At 39.7% G+C, this 21960-nt stretch overlaps 1 protein-coding gene across 4 annotated transcripts in view; it reads left to right on the plus strand.

The window, feature by feature from the left end:
* The first annotated feature begins 7 nt into the window (after positions 1-7).
* Positions 8-21960, plus strand: part of si:dkey-250d21.1 (52 kDa repressor of the inhibitor of the protein kinase) — a 39249-nt gene continuing 17296 nt past the window's right edge. For 3 of the 4 annotated variants that reach the window (XM_061802330.1, XM_061802329.1, XM_061802331.1), the window contains exons 1-6: positions 7429-8581; positions 11345-11465; positions 15916-16023; positions 16120-16153; positions 18773-20571; positions 20681-20711. In XM_061802330.1, coding sequence (XP_061658314.1) covers positions 8487-8581; positions 11345-11465; positions 15916-16023; positions 16120-16153; positions 18773-20571; positions 20681-20711 — 2188 coding nt within the window. In that variant the 5' untranslated portion in view covers positions 7429-8486. Of the gene's footprint in view, positions 804-1666; positions 1782-1940; positions 2040-5503; positions 5535-5606; positions 8582-11344; positions 11466-15915; positions 16024-16119; positions 16154-18772; positions 20572-20680; positions 20712-21960 lie in introns of those variants that run through there. The other variant, XR_009792390.1, reaches the window with a different exon arrangement.

The raw sequence follows: 21960 nt of genomic DNA on the forward strand, positions 1-21960 counted from the left end.
CGCTCTCGCGAGTGTGTCACGTCAGCCAATAGGATAGGCGAGAGAAGCAGACGGCACGAGATCGGCAGAACGCTTTAGTTTGAATTATTTTGAAACAAAATAGCATTCCACGATTACCGGTCACAAATTGTACACACAAAAGAGTTTAAAACCGGGGCAAGATAAGTTAACTAAATCCTTTTTTGTTGTTGTCGAATAACAGAAACTAGTAGTCACCCTATTAACGAACTGTCTTTATTTACCGTGTTTCATTTAGTTCAGCATAACTATCGCTTCAAAATTGAGCCAAACACGTGTGATTTTTCTTTATAACAAAAATAGTCGTAAACATATTGGTCTGTCACATGAGCTAACACTTTAAACATTGATGTTCAGGATTTGAAAATATCGCTAATTAAACTCAACGAAGTGAACAGCGACGAAACGAGAAACAAAATGCGCGTTTCACAATAAAACACATTTCATTTGGACCATCTTGCATGAAATAATAATACAGATACAAAAGGAACGCATTTTTATACACCTAAAAATAATTCAAATCTGGGTGTATTTAATATCCCATGTGCAGTATACTGTACATTGCAAAGGCAATACATTTTATTTTGACATCAAATATCGGATGTTCATACGTCTGTCCAACACGAAAGCTACCTAGTAGCATTATTTGCTATCTGCCGAATTTTTAATTCACACCACTAACCCTAAAAGCAAACTACAATGCAGAATCAATGTGCCGCTCCTAACTGTTCGAGTGTGAAATCGGATTTGTATTCACTGTTCCGTTTTCCGCTTAATGCAGAAAGGTAAGCCGGAATTTAAAGCGAAGACTGGGTTCTGAGTGCAAATGGACATAATTTATTCCAGAATTCAGTTGCATCGTCTGTTTGCCAGACGTGGTTTAAGTATTTGGGTGTTATAATTTCAAGAAACAATCATTATACGTTTGACCAATTAAATTACTCTAATAACGGAAATAACAGTAATATTTAATGTGCACCGTCTTAAACCTACATAAACTATTAACCAGCGAGAACGAATACCTCCTACAGTATATGGTCAAAGTTGTGGTGAATGCTGAATACGCCAGTTTCCTCCCACCTTTCAAAAATAGCATGGTATGCTAATGGAAGACTCTAAATTGTCCATAGGTGTGATTGTGAATGGTTGTTGTTTTTTTTATATCTGCCCTGTAATTCTTCCCGAAGATCGCTGGGATAGGTTCCAGCACGCTCGGGACCCTAGTGAGGATAAGCTTTAGGTAAAATCATCAATTTTCTGGCTGAAGAAAACCCATGCAGACACAGGGACAACATGCAAACTCCACACAGGGTGGGCTGGGATTGGAACCCTGGACCTCAGAGCTGTGGCGCAGATGCTCTAACATGTCATCCATCATTCCACAACCAACCAAAAAAACCAACCAAACATTTCCTGGAGTTGCTAATCACACACAAACCAGGATGACTTTTAGATGATCCTCTTTACAAAACTGTCATAGTTAAGACAGATTCCTGCAATGTCCAGTGTGAATGTCTCTCTTGAGGTCATGCGACACCATCTGTATCAAGTCGACATCCACGCTTTCTATACAAACTTGTTCAGAGATGGAAAAGGTGATGAATTGTTGTCAAATTTCATTCGTTTGACTTCATAATTTATATTTCAGGTGTAAAACGTGGTTGGAAAAATGCCAGCGTGAAGACCTAAAGGAGAAATCACCAGAACATCTCTTCAGATTTTACAGACTTTGTGCAAAGCATTTTGAACCTTCTGATGATAGTGTAAGTCATGCAATGTGGACCAAACCATATGGGAAATTTTTGGCCTCTTTTAAGTTCCCATTTTTATGTTTAGTGTTAAAAACATTCACACACAAGGCAACATCGCATAGAATTGCCACAGTTTGCATGATACAGTTATGATGTTGCTTTATTTTACAGAGTGATCCAATTACAGTGATAAAGGATGACACCGTCCCAACGATCTTTGAAGAAACCAACAAACTTCAAAATCCACAAGTAAAACGCAGTCAGGAGACGGTGTGTACAAAAAAAAACCATCACTATTTCAGTGGAACCATAAAAGTCAAACACAATCGCTGACAAAATGAGAACTAGGTCATCAAGGCCCGCAAATCTAGTGAGTCAACCTCTATGATTCTTGTGAAAATTTGTACCAAAATTTCAAATTGTCATTTATCATAAATGACAATCTTGAGAGATTACAAGCAATTTTTCGTTACCAAACATGAACAATAGTTAAAAAGATCTATTACCGTTGATTAGTGATTCCAAAACTAGTTCATAAACTTAATGTGAAAATATGATGAGAGAATTAAATATTTTATGTTTTCACGGTCAGTGTCAGTTTGATGGAGGTCTAGTGTTTAAAGAATAAATAGCCTTGGTAATGGCTAGTCGTCTTCATACATCACTTCGATTAATATTTTTAACTTCTGTATAAGAGGTGATGTTACCTCTTCCAGTACCTCCATTTCTGGTTCGATGTTTATCACCACACTTTTCCTTATTGCCATCTAATCTAATGGTGTATCCGGTAGACTCGCAAAGGGGAAAGAATAAGTAAAAACCGTTCATGAAAATCAATTAAATGCTCTTCCACCATGATTATTCCAAATTCAGTCTAATCACATTGAATGTATAGTGGCACCGTGAATGTAATTTGTTCCCTGACTGAGCATATAATTCAGTGTATTATTTAAAATTTTCATTGAGACAAAGGGTATAGTGTGGATGTGGTGGCATTTTCTGCCGCCATTTTGCAGAATATTTGAAGTTTGCTTGTTCCTCTAAATTTTCTTTGTGTGTCGGTAAGTTTAGCCTGGTTTGTTAGTGGGAGTTACGGAGTCTTCCCCAGAATATGTTTTCGCTATGACAATAAATTATTAAAAACTCCAGGCTAACAAACGATGGAGTCGTTATTTCTAGGCAATTTGTGTTTACATAGGTTACAAAGGCAAGATACAAACATTGATAGTGGATTTGTAAGGCTGATGTAAGATAAATTTGAAGTGATATTAAAGTTTTGGGATTATAGTTTGGGACGTGTATTTGGTGTGAACTATTAAGACTGCCAAATATAAATACTGTATTTGTAGGGTGGTAAAATTACCATACATTGCTATGAAAAAGTATTGACTTCTCTGTCAAATTCTTGTATTTTTACAATTTCCTCATTTTAGTGTTTAAGATCATCAAAAAAATGTAAATATCAGACAGTCATAACCAGACTGAACTTTAAATGTTGTTTTAAAATGATGAAATTTACTAAGGAGAAACTATATTCAATGTCACCTATCCTTATGTGAAAAAGTAAATACCCCTCACTCTCATTTAAATTATGGACTGTGGCTAATCACAATTTTTGGTTACTCTTACTGATCATACCTGACCCTGATTACCTCCAGACCTGTTCAATCAAGAAATCTTTTACACAGATTTTGTCTCGACAAAATCAAGGCCGGCAAAAGGTCTGAAAAAAGCTGCAGGAAAATGACACTATCCAAAGAAATTCCAATAGTTGAGAAATAAACTAACAAAGTAATTAGGTTACGAAATGGATTTCTCTAGCTTACGGGTACCAGCAAACCATAGGGAGAGAGCCATTATCATCACATGGAGAAAACATGGAGCAGTGGTGAACCTTCCTAGGAGTGGTCGGTCTACAAAGGGTACCCCAAGAGAACAGCAATGACTCCTCCAGGAGATCATAAAGGAACTCCAGACAAGTTCTAAAGACCTGCAGGTGCAGACCTGTGTTCATGACAAAACAATACGAAAGGGAAAAATGGCATTCATGGCAGAGTTCCAAGTCGAAAACTAAAAAGAACATAAAATGTTCATCTGGCAAAAAAAAAAACAAAACAAAAACACATCCAAATGATTCCCAAGACTTCGGGGAGGATATTATATAGACTGATTGGATGAAAGTCGAGCTTTTTTGGGGCCGGTGTGTCTGTGTATGTCTACGTTTAGCGTAAATGTAGCATTTCAGGAAAAAAAAAAAATTGTACCGACAGTCAAAATCGGTGGCGATAGCGTCATGATCTTGGGCTGCTTATGTGCTTCAGGACCTGGACAGCTTGCTGTCCTTAATGGTACCATTTAATTATGTTCTTAAAATCTTAAAGGTGAATCTTCGGTTCATGTTTGTGACTTCATGCTGAAGCTTACTTAACTTCTGTAGCAAACACACACCAGGACATCAACTTCTGAATACCTTGATATACCAAAATGGAGATTTTGGAGTGGCCGAGTCAAAATCCAGATTGGAAGACTTTAGAACTGCCATTCATGCTTGAAACCCCACCAATTTTGCCGACTTATAACAATTCTGCAGAGTGGGCGCAAATATCTTCACGGAGATGTGAAAGACTCCTTTCAGTTGCTGGTTCTGAGGATTATTCCATTTAAGGGGCTATTACTTTTTCACACAGGGGCAGGTAACTTTGAATAGGTTTTTTTTCTTTGATAAATCAAATCATTTTAAAAAGGCACTTTAAGTTCACTTGGGTGAGATTTGTGGGATACTTTTATTGGTTTGAGGTTTTCAAATGTTAAAGTGGAGAAAACATGCAAAACTATACCATAATTTCCGGCTTACAGAGCCCACCGAATCATAAGACTCACCCAATACATTTTGAAAGGAAGTACCATTTGGTTCATACATAAGCCGCACCTGTGTAAAAGCTGCAAGTGCCTATATTGAAACACAAGATGTTTACAAAGAAAGATCGGACACAGAGAGTTTTCAAAGTCTTAATACCTTAGCTTAGCTTAGCTTAACATAGCAACAACACGGTAGCACGAACAGGGCTGGTTAAAAAAAAAAAAAACAACAAAAAAAAAAACATACCAGCAAAACAAAACCAGCCGCATCAGCTACACAGTAGCAACACGGTAGCACAGCACTAACAGAGCCGGTTAAAAAAAACCCACCTAAAATCACTGAGACGCGGCAGTAACACATCAGAAACACACTTAGCGCGGTGCTAACGGGGCAAGTTAAAAAAAACATACCGGTAAAAATCACTGAGACGCGACAGTAACACAGCAGCAACACGCTAGCACAGAGCTAACAGGGCCGGTTAAAAGAGGAAAACATAGCGGTAAAAATCACTGAGACACGGCAGTAACACAGTAGCAACATGCTAGCACAACACTAGCGCAGCGCTAAAAGGGCCGGTTAAAAAAAACATACCGGTAAAAGTCACTTCCTCGGCACATATGTTCCACCGGTCTCACTCTTACCTTTTCCGCTCGAGTGCCCCCTTGCGGCCGTTAGAAAAAAAAAAAAAAAATGCACAAATTAGCCACATCACCGCATAAGCCGCAGGGTTGAAACCATGTGAAAAAAGTCACGGCTTATTGGGCGGAAATTACGGTACGCGTTTGAGAAGTGAGCCATAACTTTTTAAGAGGAGTGTAAGGTATCCACGGCATGTGGGTTTATGTGTAATTGCTGTATTTTTTATACTTTTAAGGATGAAGACGCAAAGACGCAGGGAAGAAAAAGTAAGTACAAATTTGCCACTTTTTTATATGCTTAATGAATGATTTGGCTTTAATGTTCTTTCACCCTTGCAGAAATCAAAAAATCTAACATTGACGTGCACCAGGAGGAGGGAAAGATAACGTCAGAGGAAGATGGATACCAAGACTATCTCAGGTCATTATTTGAAGCCCTCGTACTGTTAGGAGAGCAAAACATTCCGGTGACCTGCTCCAATATTATGAAACAAGATGCGATCCGCTCAAACAATTTGGAGGCCTTGCTCGAGTGTCGCATCAGTCGTGGAGATGAAGGGCTGAAGAGGTATGATGTAAATAAAGAGGGTTGTTCATCACTTGAGCTTAAACAGCTGACTGAAGTATGCGAGAGATGCATCCGGAGTAAGGTGATGGAGGAAGTGAAGGAAAATGGCTTTTTCTCACTTCTCACTGACGATCTGGTGAAGATTCATCAAGAGTGGTACCTCCCTGTGTTCCTGCGTTATGTGGATGACTCCAATTACCAGCGTGAGCGGTTTGTGGGGTTCTTGCCTTTCGACGGTGACGCGGACGTTTTGGCGGAGAAACTGCTGTCAGAAATGATCGATGAGTGGGGGTTGAACATGGACCAGTGTAGAGGCCAAGCCCACTCTTGTTCCGGGACACACTTTGCCAAAATAAAAGCATTTGCTGCAAAAGTGATGGAGAAGTATCCAATGGCGATACTCACATTTCAACCCGCTCAAGCGCTGAACATATCGCTATCCAATGGTATGGCTTTGTCAGGGGTCCAGCTTGTGACTTCTACCTTGAAGAAAATCGAGACTTTCTTTGAGCAATCCCCTTTACTGTGTCTGGAGTTGGAGCACGCCATCTCAGTTATTTACCCAGACAAAGAAGGGAAGGCCAAAGAACTGAAGGAGACGTGTTGTACCAGCTGGACCCGAAGACATGATGCATTTGAGGTTACATTGGAGCTTCTTGAGGCTTTGCTGCTTTGTGTGGACAGCGTACATGACAATGAAGACTTGCGATGGAGCGATCAGATCACGTATGATGCCTTGGAGATCTCAAAGGCTCTGGCTGACTTTGAGTTCATTATGGCTTTGGTTGTGCTGAAAAACACCATGATACTTTTAAGGGCGTTTGGGAAGAACATCCAAGGGGAGGCGACAGACATTTTTTTCGCTGCTGGCAGCGTAAAAGCAGTGTTGCACTCTCTGAAGGAAGTGGTGGAAAATATTGACGTATATCACGAGTTCTGGACAGAAGAGGCGGTTAACCTTTCTGCCGCGATGGAGATTCCTGTAGAACTTCCTCGGTCGCTCTTAAGAAAGCATCAGTCGGACATGGGGACACTTCTCCCGGAGAATTACTACAAGGAGCACCTGACTGTTCCCGTGGTGAATCATGCGCTCAAAGAAGTCAGTGAACTCTTCAGTGATGACCACCTGAAAGCACTAAGATGTTTGTCACTGGTCCCGACTGTAATCGAACAAAACAAGGCTGCCCAGCCGGAAGAAGAAAACATGTTGGTGTTTAAAAACGACATCCCGAACGCAGGTTCCCTCACCGCTGAGTTGCACTGTTGGTGGGTTAAATGGAATAAAAAAGGGAAAGGAGAATCGTTGCCCTCCACACTGCAGGAAACCTTGCAGCAGGCTGATGTAAAGTTCTTCCCAAACATGTTAGCAGTCCTGAGACTACTGGGCATCCTGCCGACTTTGGCTTTGGACAGCAGTTGCGATCTGGCGTACAAGCGCTTCAAGACGTACATGCAGAACACTCCCGATACTGATAAATCAAAGAGCCTTGCTCTTCTGAACATAAACAATGATGTGGGATATGATTTGGATTCAATGGTTGACATCTATATGATGACATACCCCACTGGCGAAGATGCCTCATAATTTGGCTCTGTCTAATTTTTAGGGACTAGCACTCCATGAGATAATTTGATATGTTCTAGCCAAATTACTCAGACTCAGTAAACTGAATTTGTTCTGAAGGTTTCCGCTGTCTTTTTGGGATCAAATCATGCAATGTAAATTAACGAAGTCTCTCTTTTCCACGTCAGAGTTCACCATTGTGACTCACTTGTAATGATTTGTTTGGCACAGTTTGAAGTAATTCAAAGCAACGTACAAATTTGCCGTATCTCTTTGCTACATGTTATATGTCATCATATCATGCGTTAGCATCTTGTGAATATCTTGTCAAGATTACTCTTGACTGAATGACTACTGTGGCTTATCAGTCATTCAAAATACGTAGCTGTCAGATTTACACTTTATTTTAAATGTTGTTACAACTCCACGTTATGTGAAAAATTAAATAAAGTTTCAGTTTTTCTAATATTGATTGATATGCTACAATGCTGTGTTAGTATTACCGATTCAGTAACTTCTAGTGTGGGCCTTTTGTCGGTGGAGGGAAATCAGTCATTATCTGCGCTGTTAACTGGCTGTTCTTTTAAACCGCATTTCATATCCCCAGTTAAATTAACAAATGAAGTTTACAGAGCACATAATAGTTGTTTTACGCAACCCCACAAGCACCTGTCTCCTGCCCGATGACAGCTGGGAGAGGCTTCAGCTCTTCCGCGGCCCTTGTGAGGATAAGCGGCTCAGGAAACGGATGGACGATGGTTTGGCGTGGCTTGCTTTCACATAACGCCGAATCCTGCCAATGAAGCCTATCCTGTCCTCTGCTGGCTAACGTGTGCAACTGCAGTGTTTAGTTCCTGGTTCATATCACGCTCTCGGGGACTCTTGGATCAACACGGAGCATCAACTTTTTGAGAATGGAAGTAGTCGAATCCTAGCCCGCCCGTAATACTTGCAACCAGAATAGCATCCATATATACAGTTACTGGTAAATGCTTGGCCTCAGGATGAATCTGTAGACTCTTCTGCTGGTTTCGCTCTCACTGGACTACCCAGCTAAGCTAGTTAGCGAGCTACATTGCGATCCAAAATGAGTAACTGTTGTGCTGCAGCCGACTGTGACTACCAGCAAGTAGGGCCCGATAACAGCACCCCGCTTTTCAGCTTTCCCTTGGACCCGGAACGGTAAGTTTTTTTTTTTTTTTTTTTTCTTCCTCCCCTCATTGTAGAGTGGGACGTACACGAGGTACCGAGCGTGCAGAAATATGTTAGCCATCTGCCATTAGCATTGTCCTCTGCTCAACATCATGTTGGCTAGCAGTGACACAACTCAGTTGAAAATGGCGCAGACTCACCACACTCCCTAAAATAAGTCGCAAAAAAAAATAAAATAAAAGTACAGTACACTCGTTCGTTCTGACTGAGAAACTTCGACATACTGATAAAATCAAAATAATATGTTGGAAACTTTGTTCTGTGAAGACCGTAAACCCCGATTTGTATAACTATCGCGGTAACAGTAGGACCGAGAAGTTTAACAAATTTAGAAATCGTCATACAACTCACTTTTCCATTTATTGTTTGACTAGCATTCTTAAATTCGTCAACATACAAGTCGTTCTGACTTTTACTCCGCGATGACAAACGCAATTCTGTTCCCTTTCCTCGTGTGACAATGACATCGGACCCTGCGTGCATTCATTTGGTTAACTCGTAGTAAAGCGTTGCAGCCTACAATGCTCCTTTCATTTAGTTTTCTCGTCAAACTTAAGTTTTAATTTACTTTCGTTCAACCCGAAGTGCAGCAGGCGCACCCTAATAAAAAAAAAAAAATAAAAGAACCTAGTTGCTGACTGGTCATGTGATGTAATATACAGTATTAGTCCTAGTAAGAAGCGTCCTACCTGCAGAGAATCTGTTTCTACTGTGATACAATTAGGGACCGCCAAGGATTTTTTTGAATGAGAATGGTTCAAATCATGCATTTTAGGTACCAAATCATTCCTTGGACTGTGGGTAATGACAAAATAACACCTTTTTTTCATTACCTACTAATATTGTTGGCCTACATGCTAACAACAACAACAACAACAAAAAAGAAAACCACATGGGAAAAATGTGTGCTTTTTTTTTTTGCATAAACATGAAAAAAAAATGGTCGCAGCTTGTTTAATGCTATAAAATCAGTTTCTGTTTCAACTTTTCATTCAGGCCATACATTAATACATCACATGATCAATTATCCCATCCTTTTATGAAATATTATTCAAAATCCAACAAGAAATGGATTACGTGTGTAATTTTCCTTAAGTTTGCGGATGAAAATTAAATTATTAAAATTATTGAAAGTTCCTGTGACTACAAAGACTGACACCAAAGGTGTCTTAAACTTAAGGAAAGTCTACAACATGATGGGAAAGTCCACAACTTGCTTTAGTCCTTAATTTAAAGGGAAGTCCACATCTGACTGTTGGCCACTAGATGAAAGTCAACAACTGTTTGTCCAAATGTCAGTACTGTCACTGCTCAGTCATTTTAAAATTGCTTTTACACGCTGTGTGTACAGGCTGCGTCGGTTGAAAAAAAAAAAAAACTAAGCGTGGAACTTTAGCTGCTACAGTAACACCTTCTTGATCACTTGCAATGAATCTTTAGCAGTACTTGCACTTTAAACACTCCCAACATGCTAATCGAACAGCATTCAACATATCTGAAACTGATCTGGCAACAAGAAGCACACATAAACATCCGCAAATGTCGTCCAAGTGTGTTGTATTTTATGAAGTCCAGTGGCAGGGTTAAGAGACATCACTGTATCACAATTAATGCAGAAATCGGTATGATTTACATGTTTTTTTTAGGGCCATGTGCAGAAAGTTTAAGTAGAATGAACCAGTAAAAAGCCTGGATGCATGAATGGATTTATAACATTTCCTTTTTGTCGCTCATCTTCGTTCAGGACCACCTTGAGCAGCCATGTTCCTTTTCAGCACCGGTGATATGCAGGGTATTATTTATTCACCTCGTACGGTCCAAAAACGAAACAGATTACTAAGATACTTAGTTATTATGAAAGATAATATAATTCATCAAATGCTAACCGTATAAGCGTGTTTCACACTGAAAATCACAACAACAACAACAAAAAAAAAACCGATCTTCAAACTTTCACTTCGCATCAAAAACTCCTTACTCTCATCACATTCCCTCCAAATTGGAATCCACATGGCCTTGAGGTTCTCCACAATGCATTGCGGCGGGTCTCTGACCATTCAAAAGGTGCAATTTCACATCAGGTGCCGTAATAGAATAAGTGTTTTGTCAACCAAAAATCGAGCGCTTCTACCGACACCAGAGTGCCAGTGGCCGTAGCAGCAATGGCGGTTGCTATTACAATGTTTCAGCACAATTATCCCGTTTCAACAAGTTTGAATGGGGTGGTTTTCATCTAATTTATCTCATTATGTGAAAATTGTTAGTTTGCCTGGTGATGGATTATGTATTATTTCTTTTTAGCCCAAACCTTTTCAGGATGCTCAGTTTTTCAGTACTGTTCGATTAGCCACTTTCATTGATTGTTGGTTTAATTAGCTGTCATGATTATTAAAAGAAGTATTAAAAAAAATAATAGTATTGTAATAATGGTTAAAAAATAGTTGTAACTCTTGGAACTGTATACCCACTTTAGCACTCCCTTTGAATTGTGTTGTTGTGAAGATCAATTCACATAAGTCATGTAACAATAAATCTGTGGTGTACTAATGAACAGAGAATAGAATGATATATGCTAAACATAGCCACCAACCAGACATAAACTTTATTTTCCCACTGGACTCAATTAGAGTGGAAGGAAAATGAGAATTAAAATCCCCCCCTGTATTTGTATTGATCTCCTTAATGAAAAGGAAAGAGAGATCTGATTTTGTTTTTCCTCTTTTTTTTTTTTAGCTGCAATAAATGGTTGATGAACTGTTGCCGCCAAGATTTGGCATCACAACCTCCAGAGGAGCTGCATAAATGTTACAAACTTTGTGCAAAACACTTCGAGGCTTCTTTAATCTCTCATCAGGTAAAAAGATAACTTTTTTTGGTCAATCTTTTAATCTGTCATTTTGCATAAATGCTTGTTTTACGTACACATTCCACACGCCCCCTTTTCAAAATTGTATCCAGTCCAGTGCTAATAATTTTTTAGCCTCATTTAGCGAGGGTTTATTTTTAAGGTTGTTTAACTGTCAAAGTTGACTTTCCCATTTTAATTTGTAGTTTTTTGTTATTACTACTAATATTATTATTGTTACCTCTTTGCGTGATTTTTTTTTTTTTTTTTTTTTTTCCGGAATCAGAGGATATGGGAATAGCATTAGGAACGCCTTCAATGTATTGGACTCCAATTTAAACTCATCCAGATTTTACAATTCAATATTGATGACACAAAACAATTGTTGGTAAATATATAGAGCCTCCAATTAGAGCTATGATAAATGGCTTAAAATTCCTATCACAGTATGAAACACGTATTCTGGTGTTTCGCTTCTGGACCGTTGATGTGAGTTTAGCAGTTTGTATGGCTTCTCTGTCTTCTCCTGTTTGCTCTTCTTGCACCATGGGTATGTGATTTAGTTACTCCTCATCCACCTTTACATCCGTATCTCACTGCCATTGAAACTAGTTGGCGACCTGATGGGGATGCAGTTGCTGAAATCTCTCCGTAACATCTCCTCAAGACTAGTTGTGTCTCTAAGGAGTCCTGGTGGAATCAAACATGTTCAAATTCATTGGTGACTATTTAGAGATTACTCGGTGGGTTTAGAGAAGAAGCTTAATGTCACAAACCATGAATAAAACAAACACCAAAATTAATGTATAGATCTCTACGTATGCCCACTTAAACCTCTGAAAATATCAATTGCCCCAACGTTTTGGATTTCTTTTGATGTTGGACATTATTCTCTCCATGTACTCACGATACAGTGTTCCCCCATTGATCGTGGGAGTTACGTTCCTTACACCCCCACTAATACCAAATATCCACAAATAATGAATGCTGTATTAATATACCTCTGTATGATTTGTGCAGTATTTCTGCAACCATCAGATGCACTTAAAAGTCTTAAATTTTCTCCAAAATGGAAAGCCTACATTATGTGCACAACTCTTGTGTGGCCTGTCCACAAAGGTACACTTGAACACACTGGTTACACTGTTAGCATGTATGGCAGCAAGGGTTTTAGCATGCACATAAGCTACCATATGTTGGCGCTCACGGTGCAGTGAGGAACAAATTTTCACATCTGTAAGCAGAAGAATCTTACATTGGCCCACAAACTGCCATTGTAGACAAGTTATGACTAACAACGTTGTACTCATTCATGGTATCACATTTAAACTAATATCATCACACCACAACAAACAAAATAGCATATAAGAATCAAATAACATAACAAATAAAAGAATGATTCACGAGATAACTGACACGGAACATGCAGTTTCAACACTACATGTTCCCAGGATGCTAACATTGTGTTTAAGTGGACTTTGTTGGACAAGTCACACAACATTTACAAATGTTGGAACTCAGTCTGCACATAAGGATGCACCACATTGTAACGCACCATGTCTAATGTGGCACCTTGTCTTTTTAGAAGAAAATTCAAGACCTCTACAATCATATAATGATCGAATACAAGTGAAAATACGATCAATTAAAAAAAAAAAAAAGTTGGAGACCAAAATACGTAAAAATGCAGGGCCGCAAACGGTAAACCATGAATTGGCTGGATATAAAAAATAGCAAATGGAAATAGTAAATGGTTTGCACTTATTGAGCGTAAAATCGACACTACACCATAAGAGTGCCCAAATTACTTTACAAAGTTTCACATTCACCCAGTCACACACATTCAAACACCAATGGGCAGAGACTGGTGCAATGCAAAGTGTTGCCACACCCGCTGGGAGAAAATTAGAGTTCAGTATCTTGCCCAAGGAAACTCCCAACATGTGGAGGGGTCGTCGCCGGGATTAACGGGAAAGCTTAGCGCTACTTAATATCACAAAACTATGATCAAACATCACCCAAATGTTTCTAGGTGTAAAAAAGTTTTCCTATTAGAGATTTATCCCTTATCTGTCCTCCGGTGGCTGTGCATAGTGCTTGGATGCTGACGAACCTTGAGAGCGTGTCCCCCTCTATTTGAGGATATGACGGTAAAAGAAAATAATAATTGGGTCACAAATGATCAGTGATGTCAATATTCTTTTAGTACAATGCAGCCCAATAGGGGGGCACAAGCCAGTGCAAACTACACCGGTGTTGCGTCAGGAAAAAAGTTAAGTTTTGCCAAACAAATATGAGCGTTCATCTAAAGAATTCCATACTGGATCAGTGTTCGCCCAAGGTAACAACATCTGCCCCCGGCACCATTAACCTGAGGGGCGCTGATGGAAATTCTACTGTGGGTGGAAGATGAAGGTCGATCTGTGTTCCTATTCTCACCTATGGTCACGAGTTGTGTTTCATGACTGAAAGAACAAGATCTCAGATACAAGTGGCTGATATGAGGTTCAAGGTTTTTTTTTTTGTCGTCGCACTTTTGGAGTCATTTTTGTTTCTTGTCAACTCCTGGGAAGGTTTCCCACTGTTCCCAGTTTTCTCCACTTGTGGATAATGTCTCTGACAGTGTGTTAGAGTGGCTGAGTCAAAGTCACGTCTTGAATCCAACTCAAATGCAGAGGCATGACCTGAAAAAGGCCATTGATGCTCAAAAACCCTTATTTTTCTTTTTTGCTGAATTCAAAGAATTCTGCAAGGAAGAGTGGGTCAAAATATCTTCACAGAGGCTCATTGCCAGTTACTGAAAGTGCTTAATTTCAGTAGTTACTACTGAAGAGGGCCCAAACAGTTTTTAGCTTTAGGAGACCATTACTTTTTCACAGAGGGCCAGGTAACTTTGAGTAGTTCTATCCATCCATCTGTTTACTGTAGTACTTATTCTCACCAGAGCTGGAGGCGTGATAAAGCCTGTCCCAGCTACCATTGGGCGAGAGGCTGGGTACAGCCTGAACTGGTCCCCAGCCAATAGCAGTGCACATAAAGAAACAACCACTCGCACTCACACGAACACTGGAGGCGATTTAGAGATTTCAATCAACCGACCACAGAGGTTTTTGAGATGTGGGAGGAAACCATAGTACCTGGAGAAAATTCACGCCGGCACGGGAAGAACATCCAAACTCCACCCTGCTGAAGCTGGGATTTGAATCCTGTTCCTCAGATGTGTTAACCAGTCGTCCACCTTGCAGCCTGAATAATTACTTCTATTTCCTTTATAAATGAAATCACGATTTAAAAACGGCATGTTATATGTGTAATATTTGTGTGATTAATGATCCTAAACAAAGTGGAGAAATTATGCAAAAATAAACAATTAAGGAGGGGGACAAAACGTTTTCATGGTACTTTATATAAGCTTACAATATTATCAGTGACTTCCAGGTAAATTTGTTGTCACCCTCTCTGCAAAAATCTTTGAGACATCTTCTGGGTGACAGCATGAGTGACCTCCCAAGTCCTAGAGTCATGGCGACTGATCAGCCTGGACAGTTAGGGCAACTGCTCCGCCAATGAGCTAGGCTCTAAAGTGACGACAAAAAATATGGTAGACGTGTTGCTAATTTGCCACCACAGTGGCGAGGATGGGTGAACAAAGTATTTTAGTGAGCCAGCTCTACGGATTATACGTGTAGCACTTTTAATATTTGTCATAGTTCACTCTTAAAAATGTTTTATTCAATAATGTAAACTTGACAGTTCTTCATTTGACTGTTGACCCCTTGGATAAGTTGAACAAATTATTCAGTTTTTAGTATCATCAACAGTAAGTTTCTTTCAGCTTGTCCTGTCAGGGGTCGCTACAGTGAATCGCTCATATTTGTTTCAACTGTTGAACAGTTTTTACACCGGATGCCCTTCCTGACGCAACCCCTCACGGGGTGCGGAGGCCCCAGTGGGATACGAACTCACGACCCCTGGTTTTCCAAGCCAACGCTCTTAACCACTGAGCTATGGAGCCTTTTTAGTATCATCAACAATGGTGTGAAATGAATTAACTGTGAATTATTATTTAACTTTTAATCACTTAATTGGAAAAAAGAAATTCTCTGCAGTTGCACGGTGGGTGACTGGCTAGCATGTCTCCCTCGCATTTCTGAGGTTCAAATCTGTCCTTGCCTGCGTGGGTTTTCCCCGGGTACCCCGGTTTCATCCAACATCCCAAAAACATGCATAGTAGGTTAATTGAAATCTCAAAATTCCCATAGGTGTGAATGGTTGTGTTTATGCGTTCTGGGAATGGCTGGCGACCTATCCAGAATGTAGCCCGCCTGTCACGCAGAGTCAGCTGAGATAGCCTCCAGCACACCCACACCAAAGTGGGGATAAGTGGTACAGAAGATGAATAAATTAATTTTGCACGTAAAGCAAAAGTCCAAGGTTTGTTTTTTTTTTTCATTTCCAGAGTCCCTCAAAATGTGTCTTGAACGACGATGCTGTTCCAACAATATTTGACTCTGCTGTAACCACCAATAATGAATCAACTTGCAACAGGAAACGTGCGGGAGGCCCTGTAAGTGTGTCAGTCACTGTCTGACAAATGTCTCTTAATTTTTTTTTGGATCAAATATTAAAATGGTAAGTAACTTGATAATTATTCTTAATACAGGTGGAAGAGGAACTCAGTGCAAAGAAAGCAAAAGGTAAAATTCGATGCAGATAAAACAAAATTTATCACGACATAAATCCACCCACTTGTGTACTAACACTGTAAAGCAGTAAAATATACTCAGTTATTTAAGTATTACAGACACAGTCAAGAAAATAAGTATTTGAACACCCTGCTGTATTGCAAGTTCTCCCACTTAGAAATCATGAAGGTGGACGTCCACTATGAGAGAGAAAATATAAAAAGAAAAATCCAGAAATCACAATGTATGATTTTTTTTTTTTTTTTTAACAATTTATTTTTGTGATATAGCTGCAAAGAAATATTTGAACACCTGAAAAAAACAATGTTAATATTTGGTACAGTAGCCTTTGTTTGCAATTTCCGAGGTCAAACGTTTCCTGTAGTTGTTCACCAGATTTGCACACACTGCAGGAGCGATTTTAGCCTACTCCTCAACACAGATCTTCTCTAGATCAGACAGGTTTCTGGGCTGTTGCTGAGAAATATGGAGTTTCAGCTCCCTCCAAAGATTTTCTATTGGGTTTATTTCTGAAGACTGGCGAGGCCACGCCAGAACCTTGATATGCTTCTTCCGGAGCCACTCCTTGGGTTCCCTGGCTGTGTGCTCCGGGTCATTGTCATGTTGAAAGACCCAGCCACGACCCATCTTCAATGCTCTGACTGAGGGAAAGAGGTTGTTCCCCAAAATCCCACAATACATGGCCGTGGTCATCCTCTCCTTAATACAGTGCAGTCGTCCTGTCCCATGTACAGAAAAACACCCCCAAAGCATGACGCTACCAGCCCCATGCTTCACAGTAGGTGTTGGTGTTCTTGGGCTGGAACTCATCCTTTGTCTTCCTCCAAACACGGTTAGTGGAATTATGACCAAAAGGGTCCATTTTGGTCTCATCTGACCACAAAACCTTCTCCCATGACTTCTCTGCATCATCCAAATGGTCATTGGCAAACGGGCCTTGACATGTGCTGGTTTAAGCAGGCGAACTTCCGTGCCATGCATGATTTCAAACCATGACGTCTTAGTGTATTACCAGCAGTCACCTTGGAAACGGTGGTCGCAGCTCTTTTCAGGTCATTGACCAAGTCCTGTCGTGTAGTCCTGGGCTGATTCCTCACCTTTCCAAGGATCATTGAGACCCCACGAGGTGATATCTTGCATGGGGCTCCACTCCGATTGAGATTGACCGTCATGTTTAGCTTCTTCCATTTTCTAGTGATTGCTGTAAGTGCCCATTACCCTCGTTCCTACATAGTTAGAGCTCATGTTGTTTTGATAGCCACCTGACGCCATAGGAAAGCGATGGCGTCAGGTGGACGAGTGGCTGCGCTGCGGAACCAAAACTCTTGGGATTCAAAAAATGTTTCCCCACAAATGCCATGGATGGCACAGAGGATGACATGGTGTTGGGAGGAAAATAGGATCACTGTTCATGAATTCAGGAGGCACCAGAACTGGAGAAAGTCACCAAAGGTAGCTATGATGAATATTTTTTTAGATTGGAGATGAGCCAGATGTTACTTTTGAAGTCTTGGCCAAGGATCTGTAATGTAGAGGATAAACTGCACCATGCACAAATGTTTTATGCACAATATTTAATGGAAAAAATGTTCAAGTCAAACAGTGTTAAATATGTATTTAAAACTGTAATATGTGTTATAAACAGTTTTAATAAAATGTTGTGGCGTCATTGAGCATTTATATGAGGGATTCTGTTCTGACAATTACAGAGACCAGGACAAGCGTGTCTACATCAGCACACGCACAATGATTATTAATAATCATTGTTGCTCAGACAGTTTTACATTACAAGTACAAACCTAACAAAATATAAATAAAGATCATTCCCAATATTTTGAGCATATGGGTAGCAGAAAATTGGTGGGGCACATTGTACATTGGTAGAACAGTTTTCCTGACCCTTTTTTTTTTTTCTTTTGTTTTAACTTTGGGTGTGCGCGTTATACTTTAGGACGCATTATACTCAAGAAATTACGGTATCTCTCTCACAGTGGACATGCACCTACGATGAAAATTTCAGCCCCCTCCATAATTTCTAAGTGGGAGAACCTGAAATATAGCAGGGTGTTCAAATACTTATTTTCTTCACTGTAAGTTAACCACTGTATAAGATTGAAATACTCATGCTTGCTAGTTGGGGGATACTGCCTTCTAATTTGTAAATGTCTTTGTACCTTGACACTCAGTTTTTGACTGTTGCACTTCTAATCTTTGATATTTTCACGTTTAATTTTATACTGCATATCCCATAGTTTTATTTATCTTCTTTCAACCAATTCTTTATACCGTCTTTTGTAGCACCATGAGCACTTGAGTAGTCATCATTTCAATCCTCTATGTGCTTCATATACTGTAGGGTTGACAAAAGTATCTTTTATCATTTAATGTCAAATCCAAATGTGTTCATTCTTCACCATAAATAAATGGAATTGGACTTTATTGTTTTGGGAAGAGACTCTACATGAAGCAAAGCTTTAATAGGGGGTTATATTTCAATAATGTTTCTATTTCAATCAAGATTATTGTTGAAGATATCAATATTTGTCAGGAATTTCTCAAAGTATGATTTTTTTTTTTTTCTTTACTCAGTAATGTGCTCTTTCCCATCAGAAGACATACCTGCACCAAAAGTGACTGAGGACGCAAGAGAAGTTTCTGGTGAAGACATTACTTCACCTGAACAGGAAAATAACCAACCAGAAGAGAATATAGGCAGCTTCAAGGCTAAAGAGACTCTTAACGCCTATTTCAAGGAAATTCTTGCACTGACTGGATTCAGCATCAATGGTGGCAACATAAACACAGATGAGTCGACTGGTGAAGCAAGGGGTCAGCAGTCTCTAAAAAAAATCTGTGTAGAGAAAGTTGATAAGAAGGAAATCCTCCAGTTTAGTGAGAGACTAATGCGAGAGGAGATCCAGAACAGCCTGAGGCATGCCCGATTCTTCTCTATTCTGCTACAAGATGTGACCAGTATAGAGGGAAAAGAGCAGATCCCAATTTTCATTCGATCTGTCACAGAGACAGGGTTCCCACAAAAACACCTTGTTGGTTTCCTGCCTTGCAATTTGGATGCAGACAATCTATTTAACCATCTTATATCAGAATTAAGAAATAAGTGGGGGCTAAGAATGGAGCACTGTAGAGGACTCTCATATTTAGTTACGGGACGCATGTGTCAGACCATGCGGGACCTCACTTGCAAAATTTTGCTCGAGTTTCCACAAGTTGTTTTATCACCAAGTGACCCATATGCTTTTAATATATGGATTATTCGATGCATGCCAGTGCCAACAATTCAAACTATTGTTGACACGGTAGAAGAAGTGGCCTTGTTACTCAGAAACACGCCTGAGCTATACAAAAGATTGGAAGGAAAGATCCAGATGACATATGGCCATATAAAGGGAGAAGTGGAGAGAATCAAAGCAATCATCAGTGTCAATTGGGAGTGTGGCACTGATGCCTTTCAAACCATGTTGGATATCTTGGAGCCTTTCCTGAACTGCATCAATGAAATAATTTCAAAGGTGGATGAAGATACAGCTGAACAGATGGCCAAACTCAAGCCAATCCTCAAGAATTTCAATTTCATTATGACATTAGTTGTTCTCAAGAACACCCTCTGCTGTGTGAGCATACTCAACTCCAGTCTCAGGGGAATAATTAGCATGAGCAGTACGTTGCAGTACACGATTTCAAATGCCTTAAAGCTGGTAAGCAAATACCAACAGGACATTGCCATATTCAACAGAAAATGGTTTTCAGATGCGGTCGGTCGAGCCAAAAAGCTTGGTGTTGAAGTCATCAAACCTGACGTTGACCATGCACATGCAAATGATACTTCCCTGGAAGACTTTTACAGAGAAACTTTAGCCCGACCTATCTTACAGTATCTTGTTGCAGAAGTTAAGCGAATTTTCAGCACAGAAATGGTGAGAATTCTGAGATGGCTGTCTTTAGTACCATCTTACATGGCTGACCACAATTTTAGCATTCGTCGTGATAAGGTAGCAGATGCCAATTTGAACAACCTTGCAAGGCCTGACACATTCTATGAAGAGCTTGGTTGTTGGGAAGTGAAGTGGAGACATGCAAGCAAGCGCAGGATTCTGCCAACCACAGTGTTTGCCACACTGAAGATACCGGACATTGGGTTTTACCCAAATGTGCAAAGCTTGTTGAGGGTGTTGGGCACTGTGCCTTGTGTAAATGCTGAGGCAGATGTTTATGGGCAATACCATATGGTACTGGAGCGATGCCATGCCTATCTGAAAGACACACCAGTGGACCAAAGACAATGCAGCTCAGCATATGTCTACGTCAACCAAGATGTGCATTTCAATGTTGAACAAATGGTGGATTCATATGTCCAGAAGCATCCGGACATACTGCAGATGCTGCAGAATGTAAGTCGACCTTTAGATTTTTTTTTTTTTTTTTTTTTTTTAGCTCGGAATTGTCTTGGCAAACAATGAAGCATTTTTAATAATAGTGACAATTTTGTATATATTACAGGATGAAGAAATTAAAGATAAGGCTTCCATTGGTAAGATGATTTTGTTTTGTTGCTGATCAATCATAGTTGCACTCTATACAGTGGAACCTCGATTATCACATTTGTTCTGTTCCATAAGTTTGTGAACCATGGTAATGTTTCCAATTAAAAGGAATGTAAATGCATCTATTCATTCCAGCTGCAGAATGACATTTACCTCTTTTATACCGTGTGTGTGTGTGTGTGTGTGTGTGTGTGTGTGTGTGTGTGTGTGTGTGTGTGTGTGTGTGCGTGCTTAAAAATGTATGCAGTCCAATATAGTAATAAGTGAATGAAGAAATAAGATGGTGTGTTTGCTAGCAAATCATTGTGGAACATCTTGGCCTTTTTGTAAATGGTATTGTATTCTTTAGGACCCGGATTGTATTGTGATACACGGCAGGTATTTAGGCCTCGCAGTATCCACGGTGGACATAAACAGAACAGATTAGGCTATTTACATGTAAAATGCGCTTCTACTCACAAAAAAATTGCATTACGAAACGACTTCCGGAACGGATAAATTTCATAAGTAGAGGTACCACTGTAATTCAGTTTTGACTTGGGAAAACTGAATTACAGATGTCGATTTGCCTTTTCAACTTGTCACAGTTACATGAGAGACATCCTGAATGAAAATTCCAACTATTTAATAGGTAATTTCAACTCCTTAAAAAGACAATGTTAACATCTACAAAGTTACTTCTTGATAGTCAATGTATCTTTTAAAACGCTAGGAATAAGAAAAGTCTGGCCTGAGGCAGCGACGAGCTCGCAAAGCCAAGCAGTGGCTCACGGTACTCCTACGCCAGTCGCTCACAAACCATCAAACCCACTGGAGCTCATTGTACATTTGGGGCTGTGATGTGGGCGTCCTGTGGAGCTCCCCAGTTATTGCTTCTGCAATTCACAGATCTGCAGTGAAGCTTGGCGAGCCCTCTCACACCATCTTGTGTTTTTTCATTCCGTTGCTATTACAACGGAGCCACAGTCACAACACACTCCTCTGTCAGAGATCTTGCATGATGAAGATCCCAACAAAACAAAACATTTATTCTGGTATTAAATATATAAATCTCCCCATCCATGTTCCTCTACTTTACCCAAAATAACTTTCCCTATTTAAAATAAATAAATAAATAAATAAATAGAATATATATATATATATATATATATATATATATATATACACACAATAAAGCCTCGGTTCTCGAACGTCCCTGTTTTCGAACAAATCAGTTTTCGAATGAAGATTTAGAGA

Source organism: Syngnathoides biaculeatus, chromosome 18 (assembly GCF_019802595.1).
Source record: "Syngnathoides biaculeatus isolate LvHL_M chromosome 18, ASM1980259v1, whole genome shotgun sequence".
NCBI classification, from domain to species: Eukaryota; Metazoa; Chordata; class Actinopteri; order Syngnathiformes; family Syngnathidae; genus Syngnathoides; species Syngnathoides biaculeatus.